The sequence below is a fragment of the Leopardus geoffroyi genome, chromosome C2 (assembly GCF_018350155.1).
Source record: "Leopardus geoffroyi isolate Oge1 chromosome C2, O.geoffroyi_Oge1_pat1.0, whole genome shotgun sequence".
Taxonomy (NCBI): Eukaryota; Metazoa; Chordata; class Mammalia; order Carnivora; family Felidae; genus Leopardus; species Leopardus geoffroyi.
This window is the reverse complement of record NC_059333.1, coordinates 113,212,545-113,227,009: the sequence shown is the minus strand read 5'-3', so window position 1 is coordinate 113,227,009 and position 14,465 is coordinate 113,212,545. Positions and strand designations below refer to the sequence as shown.

Genomic DNA, 14,465 nt, shown 5'->3' with positions numbered 1-14,465 from the left:
AGATATTTAACACAGGACTTAATTCTTTTGGGTCTTATCCTTAGTACTGTTAATAAGAACAAGAGTCCCCTGGGATAAGAAGTGTTTATAATTTTTTTTTTATTTTGGAATTTTTTTTAAACTTCTTCATGCTAAATTGATAAATGTAGCACTTTAACATTATGTGGAGAGATTTAATTCTTTGCTACCCCTAACAATGTTAGAATGGTATAAATTTCCTTTTTTACATATTAAATTTTGGGGGATTAATATCCTGGTGAATGCCCTAAGAAGATGCCAGTGACGTATCCTGTTCTGTCACTGTGACCATCGGTAATTTTTACCCCCTTTCATTGTTGCTGTCTTCATATTTTAAGAGTTAGAAATGTTTATAGAGGTATTTCCCATTAATAGCCAAAATATGGAAACTACTCACTAGAATTAAGAAATAAATGGTGGTATATCACACATTGGTATACTATACATGAGTGAGAATTACTCCTTTTAGAACAAATTCCTTTTAGAACAAATTAAAGTTGCCTCAACAACATGGATCAAGCTCAGAAGCATATTGTTGCATGAAAGATGCTGGATGTAAAAAGTATCTCTCATGGTTCCAAACTGGAAATTACTAATCCAAGCCTTTAGACTTTAGGATCTTGGTTTCCTGGGGCAGAGAGGACTAGAAGGAGACTGAGGGGTTTCCGGGGATCTGGTGTGTGACTTTGTGCTTTGAGTCTCAATTATGCGAGTGTTTTTACTTTGTAGATATTCATAGTTTGTGTGCCTCTTCATATATGTTATACTTCAATAGAAAGTATCCACTGAAAAAGTCAAGAGCTTCTATGAAATGAAAAGTAATGTATCTATTGTACGTTTAGTTGGAGATGAAGGACAAAAAACCAGGAAGAACAAACAGGAAGCATTTCCAACTCTGGAGACTGTGTTCACAAAACTTCAGCTCCTTTCATATTTTGATCAGCATCAAGTGACATCTCAGGTAGCCATTTAAAACTGTGTATTGTGCATTTGGGGTTATTCATTTGCACTGCGTAACAATTTCTTTCATGCAGTATATACTTTTGGCTTTGTTTGGTTTTATGAATACGTTTTTTAAAAAATACTTAGTTTTTTTTTTTTTTTTTAATTTTTTTTTCAACGTTTATTTATTTTTTGGGACAGAGAGAGACAGAGCATGAACGGGGGAGGAGCAGAGAGAGAGGGAGACACAGAATCGGAAACAGGCTCCAGGCTCTGAGCCATCAGCCCAGAGCCTGACGCGGGGCTCGAACTCACGGACCGCGAGATCGTGACCTGGCTGAAGTTGGACGCTTAACCGACTGCGCCACCCAGGCACCCCAAAAAATACTTAGTTCTGAGAGAGATAGTACAAGCTGGGGGGAGTGCCAGAAAGAGGGGTGGGGCACAGAGGATCCAAAGAAGGCTCTGTGTTGCCAGCCAAGAGATCATGACCTGAGCCAAAGTCAGATGCTTAATGGGCTTAGCCACCCATGCGCCCCTATAAATATGCTTTTTAAACGTATTCACAATCATCTCAAACTCTTAAGTAGTTCAGTTTTAAGTGTCAGGTTGCCCTTTTCAGAGAAATTTATTTTTTTCACAAATATTTTTACTTTATAATAATAACCAACACTATGTCAAATAATCCTAATGCAATACTTAATACATTTTGGCCCTACATTACTATTGATAAGGCAGGAATCTGTTAATGAGTGAAATAAAATACTACTTAGAAGAAACCAGATCTGTGTTGTTTTACAAATCCATTGATATCCAAATAAATGTTATCTGGAAATTAATTAGCATTTGTAGCAGTTTTACCATTAGGATAGTTAGGTCAAAATCTTAATGACAACTTGCCTTGTATCTTCAAAATACAGTTGGAAGGAAGTTGTTTGATTTTTATATTGGTTTGATTGATTGTTGTTTGATTTTTATATTGATTTGGTTTCTGTGGAGATATGTTTTAAATTTTAAGAGCAATATATAAATTCAAATTTCTTAAAAAATTAAAATAATTTTAAGTACTGCTTTTCTAATTATTTTCACATTTTTGTTGTCCAGATCTCCAATAATGTGCTGGAACAAATCACAAGCTTTGCTTCAGGAACATCCTATCATCTCCCTTTGGCTCACCATATTCAACTCATCTTTGATCTTATGGAGCCAGCGCTGAACATCAATGGACTAATTGACTTCGCAATACAGGTGTCAGAGAGACCCTGCTTCTCTGATTTTTAGGAAAGCAAACCTGCTAGACATTGTACAACTTAAATTGAGCAGACCACTGTACTTTTGAATAATTGAGACCTTCTGAATCAACAGTATTCAACTAGCGTTTTAATGGCAGCTATGTCCATAATTTTCAATTAAATAATTATAATTGGGGCTAAAATATATAATAGCCATTTAAAAATATGAAGGGTTTTGAGGATTGATTTTTGTCTTTCGCTTAAGAAAAGGTAAAATTTACCATTTATTGTAGGGTATATTTTAGGTTAAGAACAAATATAAAACCATATAATTTGATTTGTCACATTCCATTTTTTTTTTTAAGGGATTAACATTTGTTTTTTTGTTTATTTCTTTTGAAAGAGAGAGAGAGAGAGGGAGGGAGGGAATCCCAAGTAGGCTCCTTGCTGACAGCTCAGAGCTGGACTTTGCACTCAATCTAGTGAACCTGAGATCATGACCTTGGCTGAAATCAAGAGTCAGATGCTTAACCGACTGAGCCACCCAGGTGCTCGTGTCCCATTAGATTTCTTATACACACACTTGAGTTCATTTATTATGTTATTAGTGAGTAGAATTTAAACTTGTTTTCTATTGCTTATTGGAGGTGTTAGTTTGTTGATAACAAGAAAATAATGATAAATAACATCTGTTTTCTTAAAGAGGGAAAAGAGAAGAAAAAGTGAGAAGTAGGGAAATCATCTGGTCTAGAACTTGGGGCTTCCCTCAAGTTTTGGTAGATATTTCAATGTTGGATACTTCCTGACTGTATATACCTTGATGTCTAGACAAAAGAAAAACTATAGAATTTGGCAAGGGATTAAACATAAAAAAGTTTAATTCTAGGGGGCTTGTTTTCTCACACTGTCGTTATATGGCATATGGTCCGGGGACACGATAATGGGTAAGATAAGGTGGTGTTAGAATAACTCAATATATTCATGGCTTTGAAGATAAATGTTTTTCCTGTCATTTTGGCAGCTACATTTTTATTCACTCTTTTCTTCCATTGTAGCTGCTAAATGAACTGAGTGTTGTGGAAGCCGAACTGCTCCTGAAATCCTCCAGCCTGGCAGGAAGTTACACGACGGGACTGTGTGTGTGCATTGTGGCTGTTCTCAGGCGGTACCATAGTTGTCTGATCCTGAATCCTGATCAGACAGCCCAGGTGTTTGAAGGGTTGGTATACTAAATATCATTATTTTTTTTTTCAAATTAATGTTTTCCATGTATAATTGGTGATGAGATATTATAGTGATTTTAAGAGGAAAAATAGGACAGGTGCTGGTTTCAGTTTAAAAGATAGAGTTAAAGACTACTTTTGCCAGAAAATGTTTACCTGAGAAGGAGATGTAAACATGAAAGATAATGTTCTCTTAGTAGTGTATGAGTCTTTCCTGCCTTCCTTTCCTGCCCGTACTTTGTACAAGTAGAAACCAGTTATTCAGAGCACTGCATCATTTGCTACCCTGAACCATAGCCTATTACAAATGATGAATACGTGCCAGCTGCTTTGCTGATGTCATTTCAGTTTATATTCAAGACCAAATAAGCTTTGCATGCGTTCTTTCCTTAGAGATTTGCTTCTTCAATTTTATTTCTTTTGTAAACTAAAAACATCTTGACAAAAGTTAATCCAGAACAAATGGCTTCCTTGTTTTGTAGTTTGTTTTTCGTTTGTGTGAAGTGTAGGCTAAAGTTTTCTTCACTGCTGTTCATGATGTTGGACTGTGTCCTCATATCCCCCATTCCATTCTGAGGTTACAGGAATGAGAAAAACATAAAGAACTGTCCTCTGTGGAGCTCCTTTTTGTCCACTGCAGGCTCCTTTCTACAGGGCTTTATATAAAAAAAGGACAACCTCTTTTTCTACCTTTTTTCTTTCTAGACTTAAACACGAGGTTCTTCGGATTCACAGTATTTTTTTGGTGTGTGTGTGTGTGTGTGTGTAAATTAGCACATGTAATCAATTTATAAGTTATTCTAGAGTGACATCCATTTAATAGCAGTTTTTTGGGGAAAAGGGAATGCTACCACATTAATTTTACACGTAGATTATTGACTGAAATCTGAAACATCCCAGATATTTTTAAAAGTTTGGAAATAAACATTTTTGAATTCAGGAAATATATGACTACTTAATAGCCCTCAACTACCATGTAAAAGTGGATAATTGGTACCAGTTACACATCAAGAAATTGAGACTCAGTCCTGTTAAATGAAGTGTATGTTGAAGTGATGTACTCAATATCACATGGCTAATAAATCTCCCAGATTGCTGAAAGTCATTCTGAGTTAGAGCAAATTCATGCTATTGGATTAATACTGTACTTTTTAAACTGTGTATGGAAACCCATGAGTCAGTAATGAAATCAATATTACAGGTTTTGACAAATTTTGTTATTTTAAAATTTATTTGTGTCATTTATTTTAACAGTTTAAATTTATTATTTATTAAATGTTCATAGAATCATATTTGATCTTATATTTTTAGTTTATCATGGATACTAAGGATCAATGTTTTCACAAAGATCGTATTTTGTACTGATATGAATATGCTGGATTTCAGTGCAAAATGTTTTCTTATCTCTGACAAGTGAAAAAGATCAAGGCAACACTGCTATACTCTGGATGCCTACCAAGCTCTTAATAAATATTTGTTACCTTTAAATTAAAAAAATTCTTTTAAATGTTTGTTTATTTTTGAAAAGAGAGGGAGAGACACAGTGCCAGTGAGGGAGGGGTAGAGAGAAAAGGAGACAGAGTGTTTGAAGCAGGCTCCAGTCTGTGAGCTGTGAGCACAGAGCCTGACATGAGGCTCGACCTGATGAACTGCGAGATCATGCCCTGAACCAAAGTAGGCCACTTAACCAACTGAGCCACCTAGGCGCCCGTTTGTTTACTTTAATCACAAAATGATACTTGGCTTTTTAGAATATGTCTGGGATTTATGTTATGTGAATCTAGTTATCAACGTAGCGAATCCTCTACTTCTTAATTGCAGGATACTTTGCTGTAATTGACTACTTTTATCGGCTCTCTGGTTGCTGTGTCTGCTGATATCAATTCATAGGGCTTGGGGTGCAGCATTGTCATTTCTTTGCAGTTTCCTGGGTTCTACCTCTGGTATTTCTGATTGTAGCATCCTTCTTGGCCTCAACAGCCTAGGCTCTCTTTGGCTTCCCCCCATCCCCTGAATCACAGAGAGAACTCTGGATGTGAGTCTAGAGACCTAAACACCCCTCTTGTTTGTGCTGTGAACTAGCTTTTTGCCTGTGGGCAAGTTACTTCACCTGTCTGAGCCTCAGTGCCCTCTTTATAAAAGGAGGAAGGTGAATCAGATGATTTCAAAAGCCCTACTTAGCTTCAAAATCTGAGTCATCGATGACGCTATTGTGGTATTACTGAATCCTGTAACAGAATACAAGGTGGTAATCGTGGAATCAGACTCATAAATAGGTGAATGGACCACTAATGTTTACTTCTGTGTTGTATGAAGTATTATGTTGAATGAACTGTGGCCAAAGGGGCCATCGTTTTGATATGGGGAAAGGGGCACTGACATAGAGTAGTAATGGTATTTCTGAGTTGAAAGACGTCCAGGGAATGTCACTAAAAAGAAAGGGTTTTAAATTCTTACATTAGGTAAACTAAAATTTGTTTCTAGTTCGGATAAGGAAGGAGAATGTGACTTAAAATCCTGAATTCATCAAGTTTTTGCCAGAACCAGTTCATGGTCCTGAAAGTGAATGTCGCAGATTTACTGATGTAGAGATTTGCTCTTTTTCATAGGCGTGGACTTAAGAATCTTTGCAAATAGCTTCTTTTTTTTACTGAAGAGAGATTGTCTACTACAACTTTCTTCTTGTGTTCTGGTCATAGCAACTTAATTGATGGATTCTTCCATACATTCTTTCTGTATGGAGGAATTTCTTTCCTTTCTTGTTGTTAATGGTATTTCCAAAGTCTTTTTAAAAATCATTTTGTATTTCATTATCCTCATAGAAAAAATGATACCTTATTCAATTATTTACTATTGTATCAACAATCTAATACCTTTTTCCTTACCCAAGTAATAGCTGCACATATTCTTATTCTAAAAGATTCAAATAATAACATATATTAGCAAAATACGTGTCTCCTGTCTTCACATATTTTTCTCCTCAGGTTGTGTGGTGTGGTAAAGCATGTTGTGAACCCCTCAGAATGTTCTTCCCCCGAGAGATGCATCTTAGCCTACCTCTACGATCTCTATGTGTCATGTAGCCACCTCAGAAGTAAATTTGGAGACCTCTTCAGGTGGGTAGAAGAAAATCAATAGGAATGGCATCATGCCTGTATTTAGTGACCCGACTGTGATATTGTCATCCTTGTTAATAATGAACGTTAATCATATCTGCCAGAAATCACATTGAATTATCTTTCATTGTAGCTTTAACCTCCTTTTGCCAATTACTATGCATGTTTAGCTCTGATTGCAATTCTGAGATAAAGTTGAGAGTAAACATTCTATAGTTTGCACTTGCTAGTACCTCACCTGGAACGTTGTTTGTGTTTGCATGCTTACTTTCTCACCGCCTTGGCTTCTCTGCCTCTTTGACTGTCTTACTACAGATGGTATCCCTGAGTGCCTATGATTCTGTGCATCTTAGCACCTCCTGTGCCCCCACCAGTAGACAGGCGCTAGAAAATACATACTTAATGATATTTTGAGGAAATTTTGATGATTAATTGTGGGTGGGGGGAAGGAGATGGTAATGGCTGCAAAATAAATTTGTCATCTAGAAGGAAGGAAAGAACCATCAATTACAGTTACTTGTTCCTGAATTCTGGGAGCTCTGTCTTCCTGGTTTGTGTGGAATGTGACTACTGGCCATTGCTTTTGTCACTACTGCCAGCTCTTGGTTGGACTAGTGCAGAGTCATAACTGGTTTCTCTGCTTGCATCCCTGATTCTCTTTAGCATATCCTCAGCATACCTACAAAAGTCATCCTTTTCAAACAAGAATAACTTGCAGGTTTCTAGTGGCGGCTTATCAACACGAATAAATTCTAAGTCCCAACTGCCTTCAGGATCTGCTATATATAATCTCTTCTTCTTTCCTTCTGTTTATGCCATTCTAACCACATGGACCTCTTTACCGGTCTTCACACACTCTGAGCACGCTCTCTCTTGGGGCTTTTGCACTTACTGTTACCTCTCTAGTAATCTCTCCCCTGTTACTTGGATGTCCATGCCCACAGTACATTCATAGCTCTACCTTCCTGACCACCCTATTTTAAATAGCAACCTCTTACTCCTCCTCTCTGTCATTTTCTGAATCTTAGCATTTGCTACCACTGGGTAACTTACATATTTATTTATGGTCTGGCTTCTTTCTCAACTGTAAGTTTCATGAAAGGAGGAACTTCATATTTTCTTCACTGCCATATTAGGATACCTTGAAGAACATTTATTTGGCTCCTAGTAGGCACCGCAGAAAAGCTGATGAATGGAAGATAAATCCAAAAAAAACCATGATATTTTTAATGGTATTGATAGGGAAAAAATGGGAGAGTATCATCATGAAATGAGCTAGGTTTCCAAATAATTGCTCATAGAACATTTGAGTGGGTCTTAGGAAATATGTTTCTACAGAAATGATATAATAATAACCGTGCTCATATTCTTACTTACAGAGAGCTTTAAATTTCAGTTTACAGTTTTCAGATGGCTTTCTCATACATGATTTGGTTCTCGCAACAGCCCTGTTTTATTTAAATAGTGAACTTCCCAAGACCCCCAGTAGCCTGTTTGACCCCTGGTGTTCCCTCAGGGTAGTGCAAGTATGTTAACTCCGTGAATTCAAGTCCTGTGCAGTGAGTGTGTGGAGATTTAGGAGACCGACTGTAAGCTGAGGATCAGTACAGTGTTACATCATAAGATGTGGCACTGGTTAACGTTTCCTCAATTAAAGAAATGGAGGACAGGTGCAACCCTCAGGAATCCCTGATGTCAGGCATTATTTGTAGCTTGGGATTAAGAAGAATGGTGAAACAAAAGCTAGATACTTGGTGAGATTTCTCTTAGTATGCTAATAAAAACAGTTTTAATAATTATATCTGTAGGAGCATTTATAATAAAGTTGTGTAAGAGGATTATTTGGGAGAAAAAGCACTGATGATATCTTGCCCTGATTGTGCTGGTACTTAGCGTGCCAAGTACTGTTCTGGGTCCTTGCCATCAAGATCTTTAATCTGCCCACCACCTCAGGAAGTAGAAATGATTGTTCTGACAATAAATGATTATTCCTCATTCATAAGTTAATAAATGATGAAACCTAGATGTGAGCATAAGTCATTTTGGCTTCAACGTGTGTGTTACTTTATTACTCTGTCAGGTTTTTCGGATGCAGGCAATTTCAGAAGAAAATGTTTGAGTTGGTTCCTTATTTCCCTAGATGCCTGCAACAGAGGGTGGTAAGAATTTGAGAGTGACTAAGATGACAGCTACCTTTTTATTAAAACATTGAAGTGCATTTGGACAGAGTGTAATACATGATACAGGAAGTCTAGAAACAAAGAGTAAGGACACTTCCTCATGAGCCACAGGATTCAGAAAAATTATGCACTCTCAGCTGGAGGTAGCAGAGGGTCAACTTGAGAGAAGTCTCTAGACTGAAAGAAAAATGGGGGCTGAGTCTTATAAAAATTGAGAAAGAAAAGCAGAATTCTTCTGGGTTCTAAAGACAGACATGAATAGATGGGTAGAATTAAGTTGGAAAAGAGAGAACACTTTACTATTTGCTGAGGTCTGTTTCATTAAAATGACACTCAAGGTATTGGGAGGTTGAGGGAACCAACGAAGCACAGTTTGTTTTTGTTTCATTTCTAGTGAGAAAGTAAAACAAATTAAGAACTATTGCTGAGTGAGAATGAATGAAAAGTTGAGTGCGAAGCGTGGCAAGAGTTAAGACAGTAAAAAGGGAGATGTTTAAAAGCACTGGTGACAGTTGATTGTTCATCATTTTGAACAGGTCATACTCCAGATGGCAAGCTTACAGGCTTCAGTCACATTTGACACGTTTTTACATAAGTCGTCTGCCAAGAAAGAGAGTATAGAACCCTGTAATTACTGCCACTTAGGGGGTGGCTTTAGTCCTGTCTGTTAGACCGGTATTTCCCAGTCAATTAAGAAGGTGGAATCACAAACAACTAATGTGACTCTTCTCCAGGAATACCTTACATTTGCTGCCATTAAATCTGTCCTTAAGTGAAACCGCTTTCTAGTTACTCTTGTTTTATTTTTTAACTCTTTTCCTTGTAACCTCAGTAGTGCCTGTTCAAAAGTTAAGCAAACCATATATAATAATGTGATGCCTGCAAATTCTAACTTGAGATGGGATCCGGACTTCATGATGGATTTTATTGAGAATCCTTCAGCTCGTAGCATCAATTACTCAATGCTGGGCAAGATCCTTAGTGACAATGCAGCCAATCGCTACAGCTTCGTCTGTAACACGCTCATGAATGTATGTATGGGCCATCAGGATGCTGGAAGGTGAGCTGGGTTACCCTGGAATTCACAGTTAACCGTCTAGTCCTTGCGTTGGTGCTACTTTTAAATTAATGTCTTTAGTAATTGCCTGGGCTGACATTTGGATGTTGTTTGCTCCCCACCCCCCCCACCCCCATTTATTCCTGATTTCATCTCTGCTCTGTACTGTGATTTCCTTAGCCTGACAGAGTATGCTGGCTGATTGCTCTGGCATGAGATGCTTTAGATATAAACTATAACTTGTCTATCCATTTACAAAAACATAATAAAAACATAAATTAAAAAATCCCTATATTTAAAAACACTGTGTTTTCACCTACCTAAATTACATAGTCTTTAATTTTACGTTGCCCTTAACGATGGAAATTCTGAAGTCAGATTTGTTCCCAGGTCAAAAATATGTTAATTGGCATCTGTACTGATTATTGTTTGTGGCTCAACAGCATCAAATATTAAACAATATCCGAAGCCCGTTACTTGTATCTTTGCTTTCAGGTTCTGCTAGGTGATTTAACAAGTGGGTATTTATTAAATCTTTGAATCTTAGAGATGAATGACTTGTTTGATGGTAGTGAGATATGGGTTCGTTAAGTATATCACATTTGCGTGCTGCTATCCTGTTCTACTCTGTTCTTTTTCCTCCTTCTAGGATTAACGACATAGCCAATTTCTCCTCTGAGCTGACAGCTTGCTGCACTGTTCTTAGTTCAGAATGGCTGGGAGTTCTGAAGGCTCTTTGTTGTTCTTCAAATCATGTGTGGGGGTTTAATGATGTACTTTGCACTGTAGATGTAAGTTTTCTTTTTCATTTAAAAACTCATCTGTGCAATTAAATATTTAGTTAGTAATTATTTTTGATTGACTGAACCAACCCTTATCTGAAATTTGTTTTTTTCTTTCTCTGCCCAAAGGCAGTAAACAAGAATGTGGTTGCCAAGGATTAAATAAATGAAAAAAGTAAATAAATACAATAGCTTAATCAACAGCAGAGATGCCAAGAGTTTCCTTGTTTTTCGCTGTAATTTCTTACATACAGTCTCTTCAGAGCTATTGGCTCCTATTATTTATCAAGTGCCTTGAGTTCCTCATGGTACAAGACATAATTTACCTACAGGAGTTTGCATTTTGAAGAGAACCACTTTGTTTTTTAAAGATCAAGGTGCATTCTGAGAACATAGGTTTCACTAGGTTGCCTAAGAATGCCCAGGCCCAGAACCATTGGCATGTCTTTCCTAGTGATTGTGCCTGAAAGTTAGTGAAAAGATACTCAGTATGTATCACTGCTTTCTTTCACATATCCTGTTGTACCTGTGATGTGTAAATTTCTTAAAAATCTGTCATGATTCTCTGTTTTTCTTATCACCATCTTGGAGTGATCTGTGTTACATGTTGGTGTATCTTTGCATTTTAAACCCCACCTTCCAGTTAGAGGCTTAATTCCTAGTTCTGGTATCTCAAGACTAGATGGATTATTCTACTCCATTCTGTAGATACCCAAGATACACACACACACACACACACACACACACACACCACACCACACCACACATGGATATATGTAACTCATATCTGTGGCCTGCTTTTCCAGACAAAGGTATCCTAATTTTTATTGTTAACATAATTCTTTAACCTCTTGGTTGTTTTCTGTTATACTTTACCTTACCTTTGCTTTGTTCCCTCATCTGCAACATTGGGATTAATAAAAGTATGAGCCTCATGGTGATATGCTATTAAGTGAGGTCATCTTTGTAAATCACTACACATGATTATTGGCATATAGTACAACTTAACGTGAGGGCTGCTGCTTATTTCTTACTGTTTTGTGCCAAAGTCTTCTGAGGTCTCTATAGGTAGAGGATTCATTCTGAATGAATTTATTTTCCTTCTCTTTTTTCATTCTCTCTCAAATTTAGGAGTCCGTTGGAAATTTTCAGCGTTGCTTTTTAAGACTAATTTAATTATATTATAGAATCCCTAATAGTTATCCCTGAAAAGAACTCTTAAAACATCAGTGAGGCTTATTTTTCAATTAGGGGAACCTCCGTGTTTTTTTCCTGCTCTCTCACGATCTTACCCTTAAATGTTAATGCCGTGTTCTTCTAAAAAGTTTTCCTTATACTACATCTTATTAGGAATTTCGTGATTTTGTTTTTGTTTTGTTCAGTTATGTGTACTCAAGGCGAAACTCAATATCTTTTTGTGGCATTGTGATGTAGGTAAACCTCATCCTTTGTCTTATAACGTAAAAATAGGCCTTAGAGGATGATAATCCTGATGTGTAATCATTTCCCTCTGTTGGTTCATTTTGGGATTTGTGATCTTACTGGTATTGCCTACATTTTCTTAGATATTAATCTTAGATATTACTTGAAAGGGCGTTGGGTATTAAAACATGTCAATGTTTTTCTTGAAGGTGAGTGACCTTTCATTCCATGATTCATTAGCTACTTTCATTGCTATTCTGATAGCACGACAGTGTTTCTCCCTGGAGGACGTCGTGCAGCACGTCGCACTTCCCTCTCTCCTAGCAGCAGGTACGACACATCCGGAAGGGCTCTTGTTATTTGTTGTCTTGGGATGGTTTCCAGCTATTACAACACCGTGAACGTACTTTTTAAGGCTACATGCCTTGGGCAGTGGTGTGGAGTTGATGTAAAGTTAGTAGGATTATAAGTGTTGTTCTGTATAAAGTCCTATGGATCCCTATAGAAGTGGTCATTTTTAAGGAAGCAGTCTGCCTCCTCTGGAAAGCATAGCCAGTGCCTTCCTTCTTACCGTAAGGAGCATTTATATTTAAGTTATTCCAGAAAAGTTAGCTTCAGAGAAAACCTGAAGACATGTCAGTCAATCAATTGGAAAACTTGCTTTGAAAATCTTTCCTAGCTTGTGGAGATGCAGATGCTGAGCCGGGGGCGAGAATGACATGCCGACTCCTGCTTCATCTCTTCCGAGCTCCCCAGGCCTGCTTGTTACCTCAAGCAACCGGTGAGCCGACAGCTATAAAATCCCCAACAGCATGTTCATTTGGAGGTACAGATTCTAAAATGTCCCCGTGGGCTGTCCATTCTGCCATCTCCTCCCTGAGTTTGGTGACCTTGCTTTTGGGGGGTGATGAAGGAATGCACCACTGCCATCGAGAGGGCTGTCAGCACCCTTGATTTATGCAATATCAGGATGTGTTGAGAAACTAAAATCGAGTTAATAAACAATAAAAATACTTTTGCTCTGAGGCCAAGCCACACTGGTGGTCAACATGATCCTCAAACCTGTAAACCACATCATAGCAGCTTAGGGCAATGGTGACTCATTTATTCTTTTACTAAGGTAAGAGGAATAAGGTAAGAATTCTAGGGGTGTTAGTGAAGTGTGTTTCTGAAGATCATTTTTATACAGGGGTGTGTGTGTGCGACAATCAGTATAAATAGATGAAAGTTCTAATAATTTTTTTTGATACATCTCTCCAAGGAGCAACGATGTTGTTTTCATAATTAAAAAGCAAAGGTTAAGAAAGGAATAGTGACAATGTTTTGTAGTGAATCCATGAAGCATCCATTATACCTAGCTAAGGACAATTAAGTACCTATAGTCTAACAATGACAGGCTCTGCTGATTGTAAATGGTTACAAAAGATTGTTAACGATGGTGATGAGACCATTAAAGGTTTGTTGTTGTTGTTCTCATAGGCAAACCTTTCCCTGGAATAAGATCATCTTGTGACAGACATCTCTTAGCCGCCGCTCACAATAGCATTGAAGTGGGAGCCGTGTTTGCTGTCTTAAAAGCAATTATGATGCTTGGTAAGACTATCCTGGCACTAAACTGGGTTAATCACCAGAAACAAAGGAAAAATAATTTGTATTCATGTTCAACTCTAATTCAGATTATTAGAAACATCATTCTGTTTTGCTCTCCTGGCAAAAGTAGTTGGCTTTCTCCAAGTCCAAGATCAGCTGGACTCTGAGATGTCTACTCCTTACCTACAATTCTGGGGGTATTTAAATATAACACTTTTTTGTTGTTGTTGTTGTTGGATGTTATTTTAACTGGAAGATATTTCATTCTGATGTAATATAGATTCTCAGACCCATCGGGTGGTTTTATCTTTATTTGTTGACATAAATGACATTTTGTAATGGATCAAGATGAAATGATGATCTAACCAAAGGTTTAAATTTTGTATTATGTACCAGGAGTAAAACACAAGAAAACCTGGGTTTTAATCTTAGCATTTTTCTTTCATTGTGATCCTGAACAAGTTTATAAACTTCTACCTTAGGTTTTTCATGAATCAGGTAATAATTGCAATGATATTGGTATTATTGATAACACAGGTTTAGATACCGGAATTTTTTAACATTTAATCTATAATGTCCAAGGCATCCTTTATACTCTTAATGACATATATATTCCTGGAGTAGTAGCACTACAGTTTCTGTTCATTTCTAGGGCAGTACTTCAACACATTTTTATTTTATAAATTGTGGAGGATTTAAATAAGTAGGTGATTTTGAGTCCCCACTGCCTAATTACAATGTTGACAACCCTCTTTTGGCCTTGACTAAACAAAAGTTACCTCTTATGTTCTGATGGAGCTCTCTTTTATTAGGACAGAGACTGTGGGGTAAATAGGAATTGTTTTAGAGGAGTCTTAAAGAACATATTTGAATGCTTTCTACTCCTGTTTGAATGTTATTGGG

General features: G+C 37.2%; 2 protein-coding genes across 21 annotated transcripts in view; one reads left to right on the top strand and one right to left on the bottom strand.

Moving 5' to 3' along the window:
• The window catches only part of MED12L (mediator complex subunit 12L), a 336,555-nt gene that overhangs the window by 257,279 nt on the left and 64,811 nt on the right, over positions 1-14,465 (top strand). For 11 of the 17 annotated variants that reach the window (XM_045503242.1, XM_045503252.1, XM_045503247.1 and 8 more), the window contains 9 exons: positions 861-979; positions 2,065-2,208; positions 3,248-3,411; positions 6,400-6,531; positions 9,544-9,771; positions 10,418-10,559; positions 12,182-12,302; positions 12,652-12,798; positions 13,452-13,565. In XM_045503242.1, coding sequence (XP_045359198.1) covers positions 861-979; positions 2,065-2,208; positions 3,248-3,411; positions 6,400-6,531; positions 9,544-9,771; positions 10,418-10,559; positions 12,182-12,302; positions 12,652-12,798; positions 13,452-13,565 — 1,311 coding nt within the window. The remainder of the gene's footprint in view (positions 1-860; positions 980-2,064; positions 2,209-3,247; positions 3,412-6,399; positions 6,532-9,543; positions 9,772-10,417; positions 10,560-12,181; positions 12,303-12,651; positions 12,799-13,451; positions 13,566-14,465) is intronic. The other 6 variants (XM_045503255.1, XM_045503254.1, XM_045503249.1 and 3 more) reach the window with 2 other exon arrangements.
• Positions 1-14,465, bottom strand: part of P2RY12 (purinergic receptor P2Y12) — a 46,717-nt gene that overhangs the window by 16,965 nt on the left and 15,287 nt on the right. The window lies entirely within an intron of this gene.